At 43.7% G+C, this 19,790-nt stretch overlaps 1 protein-coding gene across 3 annotated transcripts in view; it reads left to right on the top strand.

Moving 5' to 3' along the window:
• Positions 1-4,533: 4,533 nt before the first annotated feature.
• Positions 4,534-19,790, top strand: part of Rbms2 (RNA binding motif single stranded interacting protein 2) — a 51,037-nt gene continuing 35,780 nt past the window's right edge. For 2 of the 3 annotated variants that reach the window (XM_042698808.1, XM_042698806.1), the window contains exon 1: positions 6,379-6,520. In XM_042698808.1, the coding sequence (XP_042554742.1) occupies positions 6,455-6,520 (66 nt within the window). In that variant the 5' untranslated portion in view covers positions 6,379-6,454. Of the gene's footprint in view, positions 4,803-4,925; positions 4,994-6,378; positions 6,521-19,790 lie in introns of those variants that run through there. The other variant, XM_042698809.1, reaches the window with a different exon arrangement.

Here is a 19,790-nt window from a genome sequence, read left to right as displayed (position 1 = left end):
TCAGCACCACATAAGCAAAAAGAAAAAAAGCGGGAAGTGGCGCTGTGGCTCAAGTGGTAGAGCGCTAACCTTGAGCTGAAGAGCTGAGCGACAGCGCCCAGGCCCAGAGTTCAGGCCCCACGACCAGACCCCCCCCCAAAAAAAAGAGAGAGAGAAATAGGAGATAGGGTGTCATGGTTCTGTATCATTTTATTCCCTTTTCAAAGAGAATAGGGATATTCTCTGTGTTTACAGAAGTCTAGGAGTTAGGAGAAGGATTTCTGAGTAACCAGGTTGTTTGCTTATGGAAGGGACAGAAGAAATTGGCCTGGGTGATCCTTGGAATTTCTGATGGAATATCTTCCAGGTGTGTAGTTTAGCCTCTTTGGCTCTGGTCTAATCTTGAACATAACTAAATTGGGGGTGGGGGGAACTGTTCACTTTGGATCTTTGGATCTGGATTATGGCATACCCAGTGGAAGCAAAGGAGGAAGACAGGAGAGTAATTACTGGTAATAGGGAAGGGGCTACCATCTATTGGTATTTGCTAGGTGCCAGACACCTTCCTTGGCTGTAGTGCTGAGAACTGTTCACTTTAGTTTGCTGTTTTAGATGAGAATAGTAAGGTTCCATGTGAGAGCCTTTTCCCAGTGTCATTTACCTTGTGAGTGACAGGGCTGAACTAGAACTTAGGTATGCTTCCAAACCCTAAGCAAATAGATTTTGTCTCCCTTTCCATGAGTGAAGGACAGATGATAAGGAACTTGGTCTAAAGTCATAGAAATAGTGTCAATGGTGGAAGGGTCTGAAGTCAGGTGTACCTCCCTCTAAAATGTATAGGGTTTAAATATTAAAAAAGAAATTTTAGCTAGGTGCCAGTGGCCTACACCTGTAAACCTAGCTACTCAGAGGCTGAGATCTGAGGATCGTGGTTCAAAGGTAGACCCGGCAGGAAAGTCTGTGAGACTCTTATCTCCAGTAAACCACCAGAAAACTGAAAGTTGAAAGTGGTAGAGCACTAGCTTTGAGTAAAAAAAAAAAACAGGGACAGGGCTGGGAAGGTGGCTCAGTGGTAGAACGCTTGCCTTGCATGCATGAGGCCCTGGGTTCGATTCCCAGCACCACATAAGCAGAAAAAGCTGGAAGTGGTGCTGTGGCTCAAGTGGTAGAGCACTAGCCTTGAGCTGAAGAGCTGAGGGACAGCGCCCAGGCCCAGAGTTCAGGCCCCAGGACTGGACCCAAAAACAAAAACAAAACTCAGGGACAGGCCTACGCCCTGAGTTCAAGCCTCACAACTGGAGGAAAAAAATAAGAGAAGTATTGGGACTTTCTTTTTTCTTTTTCTTTTTTTTGCCAGTCGTGGGGCCTGAACTCATCCTGGGTGCTGTCCCTCAGCTCTTCAGCTCAAGGCTAGTGCTCTACCACTTGAGCCACAGTGCCACTGCCAGCTTTTTCTGCTTATGTGGTGCTGAGGAATCGAACCCAGGGCCTCAGGCATGCAAGGCAAACACTCTTCCACTGAGCCACCTTCCCAGCCCCAGTATTGGGACTTTCTAAAATGCTCTAGGGCTGGGAAGGTAGCTCAGTGGTAGAGGGCTTGCCTTGCATGCATGAGGCCCTGGGTTCGACTCCTCAGCACCACATAAGCAAAAAGAAAAAAGCCGGAAGTGGCGTTGTGGCTCAGAGTTCAGGCCCCATGACTGGCAAAAAAAATAAAATAAAATAAAATAAAATGCTCTAGTCTGAGATTGGCTTTCAGGGTACTGTCTCTAACACTTAGGATCCTAACATCAATAAATTACTCTTGAAGTATATATGTATGTATGTATATGTATATATGTATGTATATATATGTATGTGTGTATATGTATGTGTATATATGTATGTATGTATATGTGTATATGTATATATGGATGTATGTATATAAAGGGTCTTATGGGCTTTCCTGCCTGGGGCTCACTTTGAACTGCAATACTAGATCTCAGCCTCCTGAGTAGCAAGGATTGTACGCGTGGCCATCAGCACCCAGCTAGCTTATTAACTAAGATATTATTAAGTAATTCCTTCATTCCTTAATGTAGGAAGAGAACATAATACCTTAAGAAGGATATTGAGGGCTGGGAAGGTGCCTCAGTGGTAGAGGGCTTGCCTTGCATGCATGAGGCCCTGGGTTCGACTCCTCAGCACCACATAAGCAAAAAGAAAAAAGCCGGAAGTGACGCTGTGGCTCAAGTGGTAGAGTGCTAGCCTTGAGCTGAAGAGCTGAGGGACAGCGCCCAGGCCCAGAGTTCAGGCCCCATGACCGGACCCAAAAAACAAAAAACAAAAAAAAACAAAAAAAAAAAGAAGAAGGATATTTGAATTGATCCAATAATCCCATTTCTGAGTATTTACTCATAAGATTTGAAATAAGTACTTACATTTCAAAAAGCTAGGAAAAAAGAATATGGTGGCACACATCTGTAGTTTTAACACTTGGCTTGGAAGAAGAGAATCTCTTTAGTCCAAGAGTTTAAGGCTGGTCTAGGCAACATAGCTAGTCAAAATAGGAGGATTTGTGAATGTTTTTACTGTAAGGAATAAATGATTAGGGTGGTAGCTCAAGCTTGTCACCTTAGCTTTTCCAGGAGTAAGAGATTGAAGGGTCATGGTTTGAAGCTAGCCTAGGCATAAGAAAGTTCTTGAGACTCCATCTCAACCAGTGGCTGGACATGGTGGTATGCGCCTATCATCCCCAAAGTAAAAGCAGGATCATAGCCTAGACTCACCTGCATAAAGCAATACTCTACCTCAAAAAAAAAAATTTAGCTGGGCATTGGTGGCTGACCTTGGAATTCTACCTATTGAGGAGACTGAGATCTGAGGATCAAGGTTCAAAGCCAGCATAGGCAAGAAAACCCATGAGACTCTTATCTCCAATTACCCTTAGAACAATATAAATTGTAAAGATGCCTTTTTTCTCTCTCTCTGCCAGTACTGGGACTTGAACTCAGGGCCTCATGCTCTCACTTGGCTTTTTTGCTGACACCTGGTGATCTACCTCTTGAACTATGCATCAGCCTGGTTTTCTTTTCTTTTTCTTTTTCTTTTTTTTGCCAATTCTAGAGCTTGAACTCAGGGCCTGGGTACTGTCACTGAGCCTCTTTGTGGCTCTACCATTTGAACCACAGCACCTCTTCCCGCTTTTTCTGTTTATGTGGTACTGAGGAATTGAACTCAGGGCTTCATGCATGCTAAGCAAGCACTCTTCCACTAAGCCACATTCCCAGCTCCCCAGTCCAGTTTTTTTTGATAGTTAATTGGAGATGGAGTCTCCCTGACTATTCAGCCCCAGGCTGGCTTCAAACCAAGATCCCCCAGACCTTCAGCCTCCTGAGTAGCTAGGATTACATGTGTGTGCCACCAGCACCTGTTATAAACCACTCAGTTGGCTCCTACCTGTAATCCTAGCTACTCAAGAAGCTGAGATTTGAGGATGGTGGTTCAAAGCCACCTAGTGCACTAAAGTCCATGAGTCTCTTATCTCCAATTAACTATAGAAAACCAGAAGTGGCACTGTGGCTCAAAAATGGTAGAGCACTAGCCTCGAGCAAAAAAAGCTCAGGGACAGCAACTAAGCCCTGAATTCAAGCCCTGTGACTGACCAAAAAAAAAATACTATAATAAAAAGTTAAGGGCTGGGAAGGTGGCTCAGTGGTAGAGCGCTTGCCTTGCATGCCTGAGGCCCTGGGTTCGATTCCTTAGCACCACATAAGCAAAAAGAAAAAAGCCGGAAGTGGCGCTGTGGCTCAAGTGGTAGAGTGCTAGCCTTGAGCTGAAGAGCTGAGGGACAGCGCCCAGGCCCAGAGTTCAGGCCCCACGATCGGACCCAAAAAAAAAAAAAATTAAAAAATAAATAAAAAGTTAAGCTGAGCATTGGGTGACTCATTCCTAAAATCCTAGCTACTCAGGAGGGTGAGATCTGAGGCTTGTGGTTCAAAGCCAACCCAGGTCTCTAATTAACTACCTAAAAGTTGGAAATGGCACTGTGGTACAAAGTAGTATAGCACTAGCCTTGTGTAAAACAAGCTTAGGACACACACAAACCCTGAATTCAAGCCCCAGGACTGGCACAAAACACAACAAAACAAAAAAGTTAAATTGGCCACCGTCTTGAATAAGTCGTTCATGAGTAAAGTTTCTGTACAATTTTAGGGCCTAGGGTGAACACATCTTCCAAGGGCTTAAAGTACAGCAAGGACAAATGTGTCGGTAGATGATAAATGTCTCTGAGGGCAAAGCAAGAAATTTGGGGAAAAAAAACCCAGCATCACTGAAAGATGCTATTATTTATTTATTTACTCTTGTTGGCTGCTGTTCCCAATCTCAGTTGCAATTCCCACATTGAGCCTGTTCCCACCCTTCCTGTGTCCCTTGAGCAGACACTTCCTGTCCTATTGGAAATGAAAGCTGGCGATTGGGGGGTGGATGTGGGTATGTGCGTTTACTCTGCAGAATGCTAGTATTGTCTGTGCTATTATCACAGCAAGAAAAAAAAAAGTGACAGGAAAACCAAGAGTAGAGACCAGGAGTTCATTTTAGGGAGAGTTTGGGATTCGCGTTCATTGTGATAAAGCAAATAGGTTTCATTTACTTCTGGAGAAGTCTTGGACCGATGGCAGCAAGTCAGCCTTATGCAGGGATCTGAAGGCCTTTATTTTATGTCCCTGTCGACTTGGATGGGTTGGGGTCCTTGTTTATCATTCTTATGTTTTTGATCTTCTGCAAGTTTCTTTTCTTGTTAAAACTGTGTCTCCAAGAGCTTTCCTTGGAAACTGTTAGAGGTGAGTCTTGTTGCCACTGTGATAGCTTCTTGACTCTTTAAGCTCTTTCTTGGAAAAGTTTGTATTTTTCTCCTCTGTGATATATATGCTTTTTCAATATTCATATTACTTTTTTTTTTCTAGCTCAGAGACGACTTGAAACAGGCATACTGACTCTGTGAAATTCAGCTTGGCCATAAATTCCAAGTTTGGTGAGTTACTGGACTTTTTTTCAGCTTTGTGGATCTGAAAGACTAGGAAATAGTGAGATAAAGAGTCAAATAAAGGCTGATGGGCCAGGGTAGAGTACTGACCAAACATGCACAAAGCTAGAATCATAGGCTTCATCCCCAGCACTGAGGGTAATGGGAGATCCAATAAGCCAGCTTCCACTTGCCAAAGAACTTGCTAGGCACTGAGGTTGATGGTATGGTTCAGTCCGAGAGTGCCTTTTTTCTAGGTGAATCTGAAATAGGAGTGTGAATTGGGATACTAGCCCAGCAGTGCAGCCCATGAGAAACAGAACTACCCAGGGTCTAAAATTACTTCCCATACTTTCTTTTTCTTTGCTCTTTGGAGGTACTCCCTCCCTTCCTTTCTCCCTTCCTCCCTCCCTTTTTCTCTTCCTCCTCCTTCTTCCCTCTCTCTCTCTCTCTCTCTCTCTCTCTCTCCTCTGTGTGTGTGTGTGTGTGTGTGTGTGTGTGTGTGTATACCAGTAGTGGGGCTTGAACTCAGGGCTTTACACTCTCATTTGGCTTTTTCCACTCAAGGCTGGTGCCTATCACTTGAGTCACCTCTACTTCTGTTTTTTTGCTGGTTAATTGGAGATAAGGGTCTCATGGACTTTCCTGCTCCCCTTGGCTTTGAGCCTCAGTCCTCAGCTCCCAACCTCCTGAGTAGCTAGGATTACAAGGCCTGAGTCTCCAGCACCTGGTTTGCTTTGTTTTTGTTCTTGGTTGGAGATCATCCTAGATGGAAGGTAGGGGAATCCCTGAGGGTACCTTACAGCTCCCTCAGTAAGATTTTCTTCTATGATCTCAAAAGTATCTAAGGGGTTACTTTAACATCAGGCCTGATACCAGCTTTAAGGAAGTGGGGAGGAGTTTGTGGTCTTTTTATGATAATCAGAACTTGTTCAGAGAGGAAAGTGGATGAGTTTCAAAGAGGTTAGACCTAAGAACTTCTTTTTGGCTTTAACTATGGAGCCTGTTGTCAGCAAACCAAAACAGAACATCTTGGGCATTAGGACCCAGTGGAGTGGCTTGTCCAGACTGTGAGTTAACTTCTCAGTGACGTACTGGAGCAGCCCTTGCTCATTCTTACCCACAGCACCCCCCCCCCCCCATCTCCCATCTCTCTCTCCCTCTCTCTCCCTCTCTCTCTCTCTCTCTCTCTCTCTCTCTCTCTCTCTCTCGCTTTCCTCTCTCTTCCCTCCTTCTCTCCCCCCTCTGTTCTTCCCTCCCTCCTCTCTTCTCCCTTTCTCTCCTCCTCCTTCCCTTTTCCCCCTCCCTTTCCTTTCTCTCTCTCTCTCTCTCTCTCCTCTCTCTCTCTCTCTCTCTCTCACGATCTCTCCCTCCCTCTCTCTCTCTTCCTCCCTCCCTCCCTCATTCCCTCTCTCCCTCTCTCCCTCCCTCCCTCTCTCTCTCACATCTCCCCCAACAGTAAGGAGAAAAATGCTGCTATCAGTGACTTCCAGGCCTGGGATTTCAACTTTTGGCTATAACAAGAACAACAAGAAGGTAGGGGAAAGCGCTTTTTTTTTTGGAATGTAGCTACTTCCTCTTCTGGGGATCTGCGAGTGCCCTTGGTTTTAGCAGGCTCCTTGAAGAGTGGAGCCAGATTCCTCCCTCTCAGCGCCTCTCTCCTTTCCTACCAATTTTTTGGTGCTCTTCTCACCTGGTTCTGGAGTTTAAAGAATTTACAGTTTCAGTGTGTGGGACCTGAGAAGGCAGAGAAATTAAAACAGCAACAATGACAACGGAACAGCCTGCAAGTTTATATCTTTGTGCAGTGGAGTTAGTTTAATTTCCCACTGATGTACAATCTTCATGGGATGAGCAGTATGTCATTTTAGAATTTGTCTCCCCCCCACCTCCACGTGGGTTTTTATTTGTTTATTTCGTTTTTACCTTTTGGGTCATTGTTTCTATTCTTCGCGCTATCTTTTTTCCTTCCTACCTATATACCACCAGATAGACAAGATCGCGGGTAGTCAGTGAAATCTCACAGTTCACCAAGAACTGGGTGGGTGCTTCTCAACCAGAATACACCCCCCCCCCCCCTCCGCCTTTACTCCCAGTAGCTCAAAGAAAACTCCAGAGGAGAATTGAGAAACTGAGAGAAATGCCTTGGGATTAAGGCAGAAAGCTCTGTGATTCTTTAGGTCTTTCTTTTGAGCTGGTACTTGGAGCTGTGCAGATAAGCCAGGCTTAGCTGGGATCCTTGGAGTCCTTACAATTAACCCATGGCTGCCAGAGGAGTTCTACTGTGGTTTGGCAAATGAGCAGTCCAGGGAGAGAGGGGACCTGCTTGCTCACATTTGCCAGGACACAGATTTGGTAGTTGCTTGGCGTTCCAGGGTACACAATCCTGATTAGAACAAACTATGATGCTGGGGCAGGAAGACTTTTTACCTACTGTTCTGGGTGTTGTAGTTGTTCCTTGAGGAAAAAAATGTGTATCAGTAGTTAGAGATTTAATTTTTATTGTTATTTTTCATCTAATATAATATTTGATAGTGGGAAAAGATTTCTGCTGCTTTCTCATGAACCTATAGATACCATTACAGATAGAAACTCAAATATCTGATTAGGTCAATAGACCCAAACGCTTCCTGTTAGTTTTCAGCTGTTGGTTTGATAGTATCCATTCTGTTGATGGCTTTAAGAAATAAAAGTCCATACATATTTTGTTGGTTACCAATATAAGTGTGTTTGTCCATATATCAAAATTCTTCCACCAACTATATAGGTCTTCCTCATGTATTATAACTATGCATCTGAAAAATTTCATCTGTATTCTCTTCAGATCTATATAGTTCTGTATACAAATTTCTTTCCTCATTTTGCTTTTTTCCAAGTTTTCTCAGATGACCTAGAACCAACTTAAATACCCATGCCCATCCCCCACCCCCCGCCTGCCAATTAATTTTTTCTTATTTCAGGATTTCCTGTCTGTGAAAATATCTCACATCTCTTTTCTCTGCTCTCCAGACCCTTTCCTGTCTTGGAGTATGGGTAATGGTTAACCAGCTTCCAAATCTAGTCTTATAGAGGGACAGAAGCTATGAGTGTGGCCATAGATTCAAGTCTCCTAACATTAATTGACAATCCAGTTTGAGTGAGAAGGCCAGGCAATGTTGGAACCTGTGGACAGGGATGGGAGGGAAGGAGATACATGATTCCTACTATATTTGTACATAATTCTCTGGGTTCTTGATGCTGTGTCCACATTATTTTGAGGCTGTGTGTGTGACTGCTTGTGAATGTTGGCTGTATTAATTATTATATTGCTCTTTGTCTTGGTGCTGACATGTAGAGTTTAATGTGTTTGACTGTGTTGGAAGGTGTTTTGGATGCATTTATTCATGTAAAATAATGTGTGTGTGGTAGGGGGGGAGGGGTCACTGTCCCTGAGCTTTTTTTGTTCAAGGCTTGGTGGTTAATTGGAGATAAGAGTTTCACAGACTTTGCTGTCTGGGTTGACCATGATCCTCAGATCTCAGCCTCCTTCATAGCTAGGATTATAGGCTTGAGTCATGAGCACTTAGTCTGTTTATATAAATTGGTGCATTTTTACCTAAGGCTAAAACTTTAAAATAACTTTCATTAGTTTAAGGTGATAATTGTAAGACATAGTTATTTCTAAATAAAACATAAAGAAATTTATAAAATAACTCTTCCTTCATGTCCTTATGCCGATTCCAGTCCTCAAAGAAAATAACAAGAAATAGTCCGTCCAGACTGTTCTATGTCAGGACAGTTTCTATTTTGACAATGGCTAGTTTTCCATCTCTGTTAAAAATCTCTGTTACACAATAGACCAAGTATATTGAAGTAGAGTTTTGGCTCAAGCGGTAGAGCACCATCCTTGAGCCAAAAAAGCTTAAGGATCAGTGCCTAGGTCCTCAGTTCAAAACTCAATACTGGTAGGAAAACAAAAACACAAAACACTGTTATTGGGCCTAACCGAAAGGGTTCAGAAGTAGGGCTGTTGCTCACTGGAACACGTGCTTAGCAGGCACAAGGGCCTGAGATGGGTTCTGTCTCTGTACCTTTACTCTTCCCCAAATCTTACTGCATGATTTACTTTTGGCTATAGTCATCACCTCCAGTTTGTGAAATAATTATAATATAATATTATAATTGCCAGTGATAACAGTTTGGAAAGCTGATATTTTACTTAACTTTAAAAAAGTAGGGGCTGGGAATGTGGCTTAGTGGTAGAGTGCTTGCCTAGCATGCATGAAGCCCTGGGTTTGATTCCTCAGTGCCGCATACACAGAAAAAGCCGAAGTGGTGTTGTGGCTCAAGTGGTAGAATACTAACCTTGATCAAAAGAAGCTCAGGGACAGTGCCCAGGCCCTGAGTTTAAGCCCAGGATTGGCAAAAAAAAAAAGAGATTATTTTATTCTGAAACATGTTGGTATGTTTCTCTTTATGTAACTCTGCAGGGAAGGTGTTTTTCTGAGATACTTATGGCAGATATAAGAAATATAGAAATGTAGTCAACAAATGTACTTAATGCTTAAAAAAATGCCCAATTCCCATCCATTTCTTTGGAATTAAAATAGTTGCAGAAGAAAGTAATGTAGCTTTCAAAAGGAGATTCTGCAAGATAATTTAATGTGCCATTTTTTTTATTTTTTTATTTTAATCATCAGTCTTAATGGCCTTCAGCTACTCTTGGTTAGTTGAGTCTGAATCCAGAAAGATTCATCCTAGCTTCTGAACAAAGTGTCTTGGGGTTTGAAGGGATTGCCTCAGTAGAGGGACTCAGTATAGGTGAGAGTGGAAGAGGAAATGTTTGGGACTGAAGGAATTTCATACTTGCAAAGGGTTAGCCACGCCTCCGCTGACATCATCTCCCTGGCATGTGTTATTATAATTTAACTCCTCCAGCATCAACAGTCATTTCCTTTGGGCTAAAAGAAAAGGGACTGCTTTTCATTTGGAATAATTACTTTCCCTTAGTATTTTGCAAAAAAAACACAACTTTTCTTTTCATAGGGGAAGCTTGAATTCAGGTCCTTACACATGTTTAACTTTCTCCTGGCTGGCACCCTACCATTTGACTTATACCACCAGTCTGGTATTTTGCTAATTTTAAGGTGATAGTCTTGAAGACTTTTCTGCCTAGGCTGGAGTTGTTAGGATTACAGGAGTATAAACTACCAGCACTCAGCTTTTTTATTTTTATGTTTTGGGACAAGCTTACTAAACAGCCCAGGCTGATCTTAAGCTTGAAGTCTGTTTTTCTTGTTATCAGTGTACTAAAGACTCCTGTGGGGCACTAATGGAGATAGGACTGGTAGATTTCCATAGCCTCATTCCTTGACAAGCTTCAGTTGCCTAAGATTGTCAGGTTTATTGCACAGCGAACAGAAAGTGGCAAAACAATGAAGTATCATGTATGAGAGAATTTCCCATGTGTTTACAACCTTCCTATCTAGCTCCCACCAAATCAAAAGAAAATTTTATTTATTTACCTACATATTGATTCAGTCATTTATTTGTAATAATTAATAATTAATTAATTAATTAATTTTGTTGGTTGTGCGGCTTGAACTCTAGGCCTAGGTGCTATCCCTCAGCTCTTCAGCTCAAGGCCCTATAGCACTCTACTAAATTGAGCCACAGCCCTGTCACTTCTGGTTTCCTGAGTGGCTTATTGGAGATAAGAGTCTCACAGACTTTTCTGCCTAGGCTGGCTTTGAACTGTGATCCTCAGATCTCAGCCTCCTGAGAGGCTAGGATTATAGGCATGAACCACCAGCTTCTGGTCTAAGTTATTCATTGATGTCATTTATTTGTGTATTTTATTTGCCGGTACTAGGGTTTGAACTCAGGCCTTACTCCCTCACTTGGCTATCATTTAGTTTAGAGATGGGATCTCATGTGTAATCCAGGATGGTTTTGAACTTGTGGTCCTCCTGCTTCTGCTTCCTGAGTGCTAGGGTTCCAGGAATGTACCACCATACTCAGCTTTAAAGAACTTTTAAGTCTAACTTCTCATGATGATGTTATATGTTTTTTGGATTTGGGGTTTGTTTTTTGTGTTTGCTTTTTGTTTTGTTTTTACAAGAACTCTCCTTTGTTCACTCTAGCTTCAAATTCCTGGACTCAAGTGATTTTCCTTTCTTAGCTTCCTGAGGAGCTGGGACTAAAGTTACTTAGCACTGTGCCCAGCTATCAGTGTTAGTAATATGTTAACTCAGGTGGTTGAAGTTTAGTGGTACTATCTTACCACTGAGCCCTCCTTCCCATTTTTAGTCCTAATTGATGCTCTGAATTCTATCTTTACCACTCTAATAAAAATCCCACACAATTTCATTGTTCCCTATTTTTCTTTTCTTTTTTTTTTTTTGCCAGTCATGGGGCTTGAACTCTGGGCCTGGGCACTATCCTCAGCTCTTCAGCTCAAGGCTAGCACTCTACCACTTGAGCCACAGCACCACTTTTGGCTTTTTCTGCTTCTGTGGTACTGAGGCCTCATGTGTGCAAGGCAAGCACTCTACCACTGAGCCACCTTCTCAGCCTCTGTCCCCTATTTTTCTACCTCTTACTCCCAGATAATTTATACCTGAGGCCAGAACAACAACAACAGAAAAACAAAACAAAACAAAACTACCAAAACAGTTTGACAGTTCCTCAAAAATGTTAAACACAGACCTAGGAATTCCATTCTTAGATTCAAACCCTCCCAAAATGAAAATACACCTGTACACAAATGTTCTTAGCAGCATTATTAATAATAGTCTCCTAATTGAAACTACCCAAGTCCACACCAACTGCTGACTGGCTGAATAAACTATAATATATACCTATGCTGTGGACTCTGCAGTAAAGAGGAACAGAGTACAGATACAGCCACAAATCGATGAACATTGTATTTATGAAAGAAAGCCAGTCAAAAAGACTAAGTGAGATCCCATTGATATGAAATGTCTAGAACAAGCACATCCATGGAGACAGGAAGTAGATTAGTGGTTGTCTACAGCCTGGGAAGAAGGGATGCAGGGGAAGTGGGAAGTAACTGGTAATGAGTCTTGGGTTTCTTTCTGGAGTTATGAAAATGTTCTAAAATTTATTCTGGTTGTGGTTACACAGCTCTGTAATTTGTACTTTTAAGGAGTGATGGTGTGAATTATGTCTCAGTAAAGTTGTATAGAAAGGGATGGGGGAAAGGAGATAGAAGTTGAAGGAAGATGGAAGTGGTAGTACTGGGTTTTGAACTTGGGGCTTTGTCCTTGTGAAGCAGGTGCTCTACTGCATGAACCACAATCCAAGACGAATTTGCTCTGGTTATTCTTTGATTTAAGGTCTAGTTTTTTTTTTTTTTTATCTAGACTGCCAGTATTACAGTCCTCCTATTTATACTTCCTGCTGTAGCTGGAATGACCAACATGTCTAGCTTCTTTCTATTGAGCTGTGATCTCTGAATTTTTGGTTCCCCCCTGCACAGACTAGCCTGAAACTGCTATCCTCCTGATCTTAACCTCCCATGTAGTGGGGGTGGAAGGTATATACCACTCTCCCTGAGTTTCTACCACTTGAACCACAGCCTACTTCTGGCTTTTTTGATGGTTAATTGGAGATATGAGTCTCCTGAACTTTTCTGCTGTAGCTAGCTTCGAACTATGATCTTCAGATCTCAGTCTCCTGAGTAGCTAGGATTACAGATGTGAGCATCTGGAGTCCTGTTTATTAGACATTTTAAAGTTAAGATAACTAAAACAGATCTGCTTGCCTGCTCTTGCTCTCTCTTTCTTCCTGTCACTGACTTCCTTCATCTGTAAAACTTTACCAGCCAAGGCAGAAAAGCCTTTGAGACTCTCATCTCCAATAAACTACTCAGAAAAAGCACTACTACTCAGAAGCAAATCTACTCAGAAGTGGCACTGTGGCTCAATTGGTTGAGCACTAGCCCTGAGCACAAAGAGGTTCAGGGACAGAACCCAAGCTCTGAGTTCCAGCCCCAGGACCAGGCTTGGGGAATACCTTTACCAGAACAATGACTGTTCTGACAAAGAAAAGGGCCAAATGGTATCACATGGCCCCTAAGGTGAAGGTGGGAGAAAAGGGCTAGAGCTGGGAATACACGCAGAGCATGTGTTCTATGGCTTAGAGCTGACAGAGGAGGAGGAAGGTGGATGCTGTAAGAAGAATTGCAAAGAGGTAGTGCGGAGGGGAGGGAGTGCCCCAAAGGCACTGGAGGACCTGAGAGGCCAGGGTGGATGACGAGGGGGGATGATGAGCTCTTCTCCTGTGGATGATGAGTGCTTCTCCTTTGTAGAGGACAAGGAAGCCCGCTAGGCATCAGCCCTGGGGACTGAGGCTCCCAGAGAGTGTCATCAGAAGCTCTCACACACTCAAAGGCACCCAGAGCAGTCCTGGGACTGCTTTGCTGGTACATACGTGTCCTCCAGCCATTCCCAGAAGAGATTTCTGGGGCGTAAACTCAGAGCCTAGATGCTATCTCTTAGCTTTGTTTCCTTAAGGTTGGCATTCTACCATTTGAGCCATAATTCTACTTCTGGTTTTTTGGTGGTTAACTGGAGATAAGAGTTTCATAGACTCCTGTTCAGGCTAGCTTTGAACCATGATCCTCAGATCTCAGCCTCCTAAGTAACTAGGATTATAGGTGTAAGCCACCAGTGCCCAGGTATTTGTAATTTTTGAGGTGTCACCACAGCGGCTATGTCATTGTACAGTTCCTTCAACAGCTCACAAAAGTTCCTACTTCTTCTAAACCTTTCCCCCAATGTTTGGTATTTGATGTGTTTTTTTTTTTTTTTTTGTGCTTGTACCGAGGAAATCTGCCATGAAATAGAGGCCTCTGAGCTTGCTGATGTCCTGTCTTAGTGGCTGGTTGCTTTCCTGAGCTGTGCCTGGTTCTCCCTTGCCTTTTGCCCTGGGAACTTTTTTTCCCTCTTCTCTGTCTGGATGCTATTTCCCAAGCCCTGCTTTTTGTTGCCTAACTTTCTGGTTATGGTGGAGTGTCACAAAGTTCAGAGGAGGAATTTGTTTTGACAACGTGCAGGTCTGAAGATGTTCATCTATTCTACCACTTCCTGATAAGTCACTGTGTAATGACTGGTTGGGAATAACTTTTTCCTGAGAGTTTCAAAGGCTTGCTCATTGTCTTCTGATTTGGTCTGTGTGTGTGTGTGTTTGTGCGCGCGTGCGTGCATGTGTGTGTGTGTGTGTGAGTTCTAGGGCTTGAACTCAGGGCTTGAGCACTGTCCCTGAGATTTTTTTGCTCAAGGCTAGTGTTCTAGTACTTGAGCCACAGCTCTACTTCCTTCTTTTTTGGTAGTTAATTGGGGAGATGAGTCTTACAAGCTTTCCTGCCTAGCTTTGAACAGTGATCCTCAGATCTTAGCCTCATGAGTAGCTAGGATTGCAGGCATGAGGTACTGGTGCCTGACTCATCATCTGATTTCTAAAACTGTCATTGAACTGACTCATGCCATTTTGATTCCTGCATGAGACATATTTTCCTTCTTTTTTTTTTTTGTTGGTCGTGGGACTTGAGCTCTGGGCCTGGGTGCTGTCCCTCAGCTCTTCAGCTTAACGCAAGCACTCTACCACTTGAGCCACAGCGCCACTTCCAGGTTTTTCTGCTTATATGTGGTGCTGAGGAATCGAACCCAGGGCCTCATGCATGCAAGGCAAGCACTCTACCACTGAGCCACCTTCCCAGCCCTTGTTAGCTTTTCAATCTCTTTGTTCTTTGAAGTCACGTATCATTTATCCATTTGGTGTCTCGCTTCTAAACAGTTCATTTGTTACCTGCTCTCTTTGCCTTGCAAATTTATGTCTTCTTCTAGACCTTTATAATAATTTTAGTAGGATCTTGGAAACTTTGGAGATAATTACATATATTCAATTCAAAATCTCCTCATTCTTCAGCCCCCTCTAGTTTGACTTTTGTCTTGACTATCCTACTACAATAGGTGCTTCTAAATTGTTAAGTCTAACTCATTTTTTTGTTTTCGGTGGTTGTGGTGGTACTGGAGTTTGTTTTTTTTGGTCGGTCGTGGGGCTTGAACTCTGGGCCTGGGCGCTGTCCCTCAGCTCTTCAGCTCAAGGCGCGCACTCTACCACTTGAGCTACAGCGCCACTTCCGGTTTTCTGGTGGTTTATTGGAGATAGGAGTCTCACGGTCTCTCCTGCCCAGGCTGGCTTTGAACCTCGATCCTCAGATCTCAGCCTCCTGAGTAGCTAGGATTACAGGCGTGAGCCACCAGCGCCCAGCTGGTACTGGAGTTTGAACGTGGGACATTGTGCTTATTAGGGAAAGCGCTCTACTGGAGCCTCACCCCCAGCCCTTTTGGTCTTCATTATTGTTTTTGGTTCAAGACTGGGACTAGAATTTGGTGTCTGATGCCTTTGCTCATTGATTGGCACTCTGCCACTTGAACCACACTTCCAACCCCTTCTTTATTTTGTTTTTTGTTTTTGTCGGTCGTAGGGCTTGAACTCTGGACCCGAGAGCTGTTCCTCAGCTCTTCAGCTCAAGGCAAGCGCTCTTCCACTTCAGCCACAGCATCATTTCCGGTTTTCTGGTGGTTTATTGGAGATAAGAGTCTCAGGGACATTCCTGCCTGGGCTGGCTTTGAACCGTGGTCCTCAGATCTCATCCTCCTTAGTAGCTAAGATTACAGGAGTGAGCCACCGGCGCCTAGCTTCTTTATTTTTTTATTTTATTATTATTTTTTTTTGGGTCCGGTCGTGGGGCCTGAACTCTGGGCCTGGGCGCTGTCCCTCAGCTCTTCAGCTCAAGGCTAGCGCTCTACCACTTGAGCCACAGCGCCACTTCCGGCTTTTTCTTTTTGCTTATGTGGTGCTGAGGAATTGAACCCAGGGCCTCAGGCATGCAAGGCAAACGCTCTACCACTGAGCCACCTTCCCAGCCCATTCTTAATTTTTTGAATAAGGTCTGAGTCAGCCTGGATCACATAGCTAGGATGGAATACTATATCCAGTTATTGCTTAAGATGAGGTCTCACATTTCTTCCAGAGGTAGCCTCAAGCCATCATCCTCCCCATCTTGTCCTCTAGAGTTGCTAAGATTACAGACATGAGCCACTAGTACCTGGTCTCCAACTGACTTTTTAAAAGTTTCGTCTTACAAACAACAATAACAACAACAACAAACAGGCTGAGAATGTGGCTTAGTGGTAGAGTGCTTGCCTAGCATGCCGGAAGCCCTGGGTTCAATTCTTCAATACCATATACACAGAAAAACCCGGAAGTGGCTCTGTGAGCGCTAGCCTTGAGCAAAAGAAGCTCAGGGAGGGCTGGGAAGGTGGCTCAGTGGTAGAGTGCTAGCCTTGAGCTGAAGAGCTGAGGGACAGCGCCCAGGCCCAGAGTTCAGGCCCCACGACCGGACCCAAAAAAAAAAAAAAAAAGAAGCTCAGGGACAGTGCGCAGGCCCTGAGTTCATTCAAACCTCCTGACTGGCAAAAACAAAAAAAAAACTAATTTATTTTTTTTGAAGCTCTCTCCTGGTCCCATTGCCCTCTGTCCCTTCTCTATGCTTGTCAGGCACTGTGCCTAAACTCAGTGTTCACGGTGTTTATAATTTTTCAGGCCTTCTTGCTTTCTCTCTTTAAATACACTTTTCACTAGATTTTACCTATTTTTCACTAGATTTTACCTATTTTTATACTAACAGATTTATACATTATAATTGCTAGGCCAGATCTCTCTTCTGTGTATCCAACTGACTATTTGATATTTGCTCCTGGAAATCTCACTGGTTATTAAAACATAATATATCCCAAATGTATTGCTTCTTTTTTTTTTCTTTCTTTTGTCAGTCATGAGGCTTGAACTCAGGGACTGGGTGCTATCTGTGAGCTTTTTTGCTCAAGGCTAGTGCCCTACCACTTTGAGCCACAGTGCCACTTCCAGTTTTCTGGTGGTTAATTGGAGATAGTTTCATGGACTTTCCTGCCTGGGCTGGTCTTGAACCATGAACCTCAAATCTCATCCTCCTGAGTAACTAGGATTACAGGTGTGAGCCTCCAGTGTCTAGCTTACATTTTTTTAAAAATTATTATTATAAAGGTGATGTACAGAGGGGTTACAGTTTTATGTCAGATAATGAGTATACTTTTTTTTTTTTGGTCAGTTGTGGGGCTTGAACTCTGGGCTTGGGCACCATTCCTGCGCTCTTCAGCTCAAGGCGAGCACTCTACTGCTTGAGCCACAGTGCCACTTCCGGTTTTCTATTGGTTTATTGGAAGTAAGAGTCTCACAGACTTTCCTGCCCAAGCTAGCTTTGAACTGCGATCCTCAGATCTCAGCCTCCTGAATAGCTAGGATTACAGGCATGAGCCACCGATGCCTGGCCTTCTTGTTGGACCATGTCACCCCTTCCTTTACTCTCTCCCAGTTTTTCCCTCATGTCCCTTCCAATAAGTTGTATAGTTCATTTTCAACAGTGTCTAGTACCACTGCTGCATTTGTTCACCCTTTGTCCCTTAATTTCTGTGCCCCCAGCCCTCCCAAAAGACAAATGAACAAACAAACAAACAAAAGAAAAGGAAAAAAATTCATTTCCCATTTCCTGGAATTCATTTTGATAAGTATTACTTTGTATGATCAGAGGCCCAGAGGTATTTCACCTTTGTGTTCTTCCCCTAAGAGTATCGTCCTTTGGTCTCCCGGTGTGTGAATGCCTACAGTCCTGTATAATTTATGATGTCTCAGTGTATTTTGGATGTAGCTTCTTCCTATGAGAGAAAACATGCCCTTTTGTCTTCTGAACTTGGCTTACCTCACTTAACATAATTTGTTCTAGGTCCATCCATTTCCCTGCAAATGACTGATATTATTCTTTCTAATGGCTGTGTGTAAAATTCCATTTTTTTTTTTTTTTTTGGGTCCGGTCGTGGGGCCTGAACTCTGGGCCTGGGCGATGACCCTCAGCTCTTCAGTGCAAGGCTAGCGCTCTACCACTTAAGCCACAGTGCCACTTCCGGCTTTTTTCTTTTTGCTTATGTGGTGCTAAGGAATCGAACCCAGGGCCTCAGGCATGCAAGGCAAGCACTCTACTACTGAGCCACCTTCCCAGCCCCCTAAAATTCCATTTTTTATAAGTACCACTTTTTGTTTTTGGTGGTGGTCAAGGGACTTGAACTCAGAGCTTAGGTACTGTTCCTGAGCTTTTATTCTCAAGGCTAGAGCCCTATCACTTTGAGCCACAGCTCCACTTCTAGTTTGTGGATGGTTAATTGGAGATAAGAGTCACACAGACGGGCTGGGAAGGTGGCTCAGTGGTAGAGTGCTTGGCTTGCATGCATGAGGCCCTGGGTTCGATTTCTCAGCACCACATAAACAGAAAAACCTGGAAGTGGCGCTGTGGCTTAAGTGGTAGAGCACTAGCCTTGAGCTGAAGAGCTGAGGGTCATCGCCCAGGCCCAGAGTTCAGACCCTACAACCGACAAAAAAACAAAAAGCAAAAACAAAAAAAGAGTCACATAGACTTTTTTTCTGCCTAGGCTGGGTTCTAACTACAATCCTCAGATCTCAGTCTCCAGAGTAGCTATGATTACAGGCATGAACCACCAGCGCCGGGCTTGTACCACATTTTTGGTCTTGGGGCTTGAACTCTAGGCCTGGGCACTGTCTCTAAGTGCAGCCTCCTTACTAGTTAGGATTACAGGTGTGAGCCACGAGTGCCAGGCCTTGTACCACATTTTTTTGATCCACTCACCTGTTAAAGAGCATCTGGGCTGTTTCCACTTCTTAGCTATTATGAATAGTGCAGCAATGAGCGTGATGTGCAAGCATCTTTATGGTATCCTGGCTTGTGATATCTTGGGTAATTCTGGGTCTGGGCACTATCCCTCAACTTTTCAGCTCAAAGTGAGCTCTCTACCGCTTGAGCCACAGCTCCACTTCTGGTTTTCTAGTGGTTTATTGGAGATAAGAGTTTCACAGACTTTCCTGCTCGGGCTGGCTTTGAACTGTGATCCTCAGATCTCAGCCTCCTGAGTAGCTAGGATTACAGGTGAGCCACCGGTGCCTGGCCTATGTTAGGTTTTTTGTTTTTTTTTTTAATATATTTTTATTGTGACGGGGCTGGGAAGGTGGCTCAGTGGTAGAGCACTTGCCTTGCATGCCTGAGGCCCTGGGTTCGATTCCTTAACACCACATAAGCAAAAAGAAAAAAGCTGGAAGTGGCACTGTGGCTCAAGTGGTAGAGTGCTAGCCTTGAGCTGAAGAGCTGAGGGACAGTGCCCAGGCCCAGAGTTCAGGCCCCATGACCGGACCCAAAAAAAAAAAAAAAAAAAATATATATATATATATATTATTTTTTTATTGTGAAAATACTGTACAGAGGGGTTACAATTACATGGGTTAGATAATGAGCACATTTCTTTCTTTTTCTTTTTTGTCCGGTCGTAGGGCCTGAACTCTGGGCCTGAGCACTGTCCCTCAGCTCTTCAGCTCAAGGCTAGCGCTCTACCACTTGAGCCACAGCACTTCTTCCGGCTTTTTTCTTTTTGCTTATGTGGTGCTGAGGAATCGAACCCAGGGCCTCAGGCATGCAAGGCAAGCGCTCTACCACTGAGCCACCTTCCCAGCCCATGGACACATTTCTTATCAAGCATTGTAGCCTCCTGCTTTGTTTCCCCTTCCCATCCCTTCGTATCCTCCTCCCCCTTCCATCCCCCCCACCAAAGTTGTAAAGTTCGTTTTTTGACATACTATGTTAGATTTTTGAGGAACCTCCAGACTGCTGTCCAGAATGATTTTCTTTTTGATGCTAAGG

The sequence above is a fragment of the Dipodomys spectabilis genome, unplaced genomic scaffold (genome assembly GCF_019054845.1).
Source record: "Dipodomys spectabilis isolate Male_0828 unplaced genomic scaffold, ASM1905484v1 ptg000234l, whole genome shotgun sequence".
In the NCBI taxonomy this organism is placed as follows: Eukaryota; Metazoa; Chordata; class Mammalia; order Rodentia; family Heteromyidae; genus Dipodomys; species Dipodomys spectabilis.
Note: the sequence above shows the minus strand (reverse complement) of the source record. Positions and strands in the feature narration are given on the sequence as shown.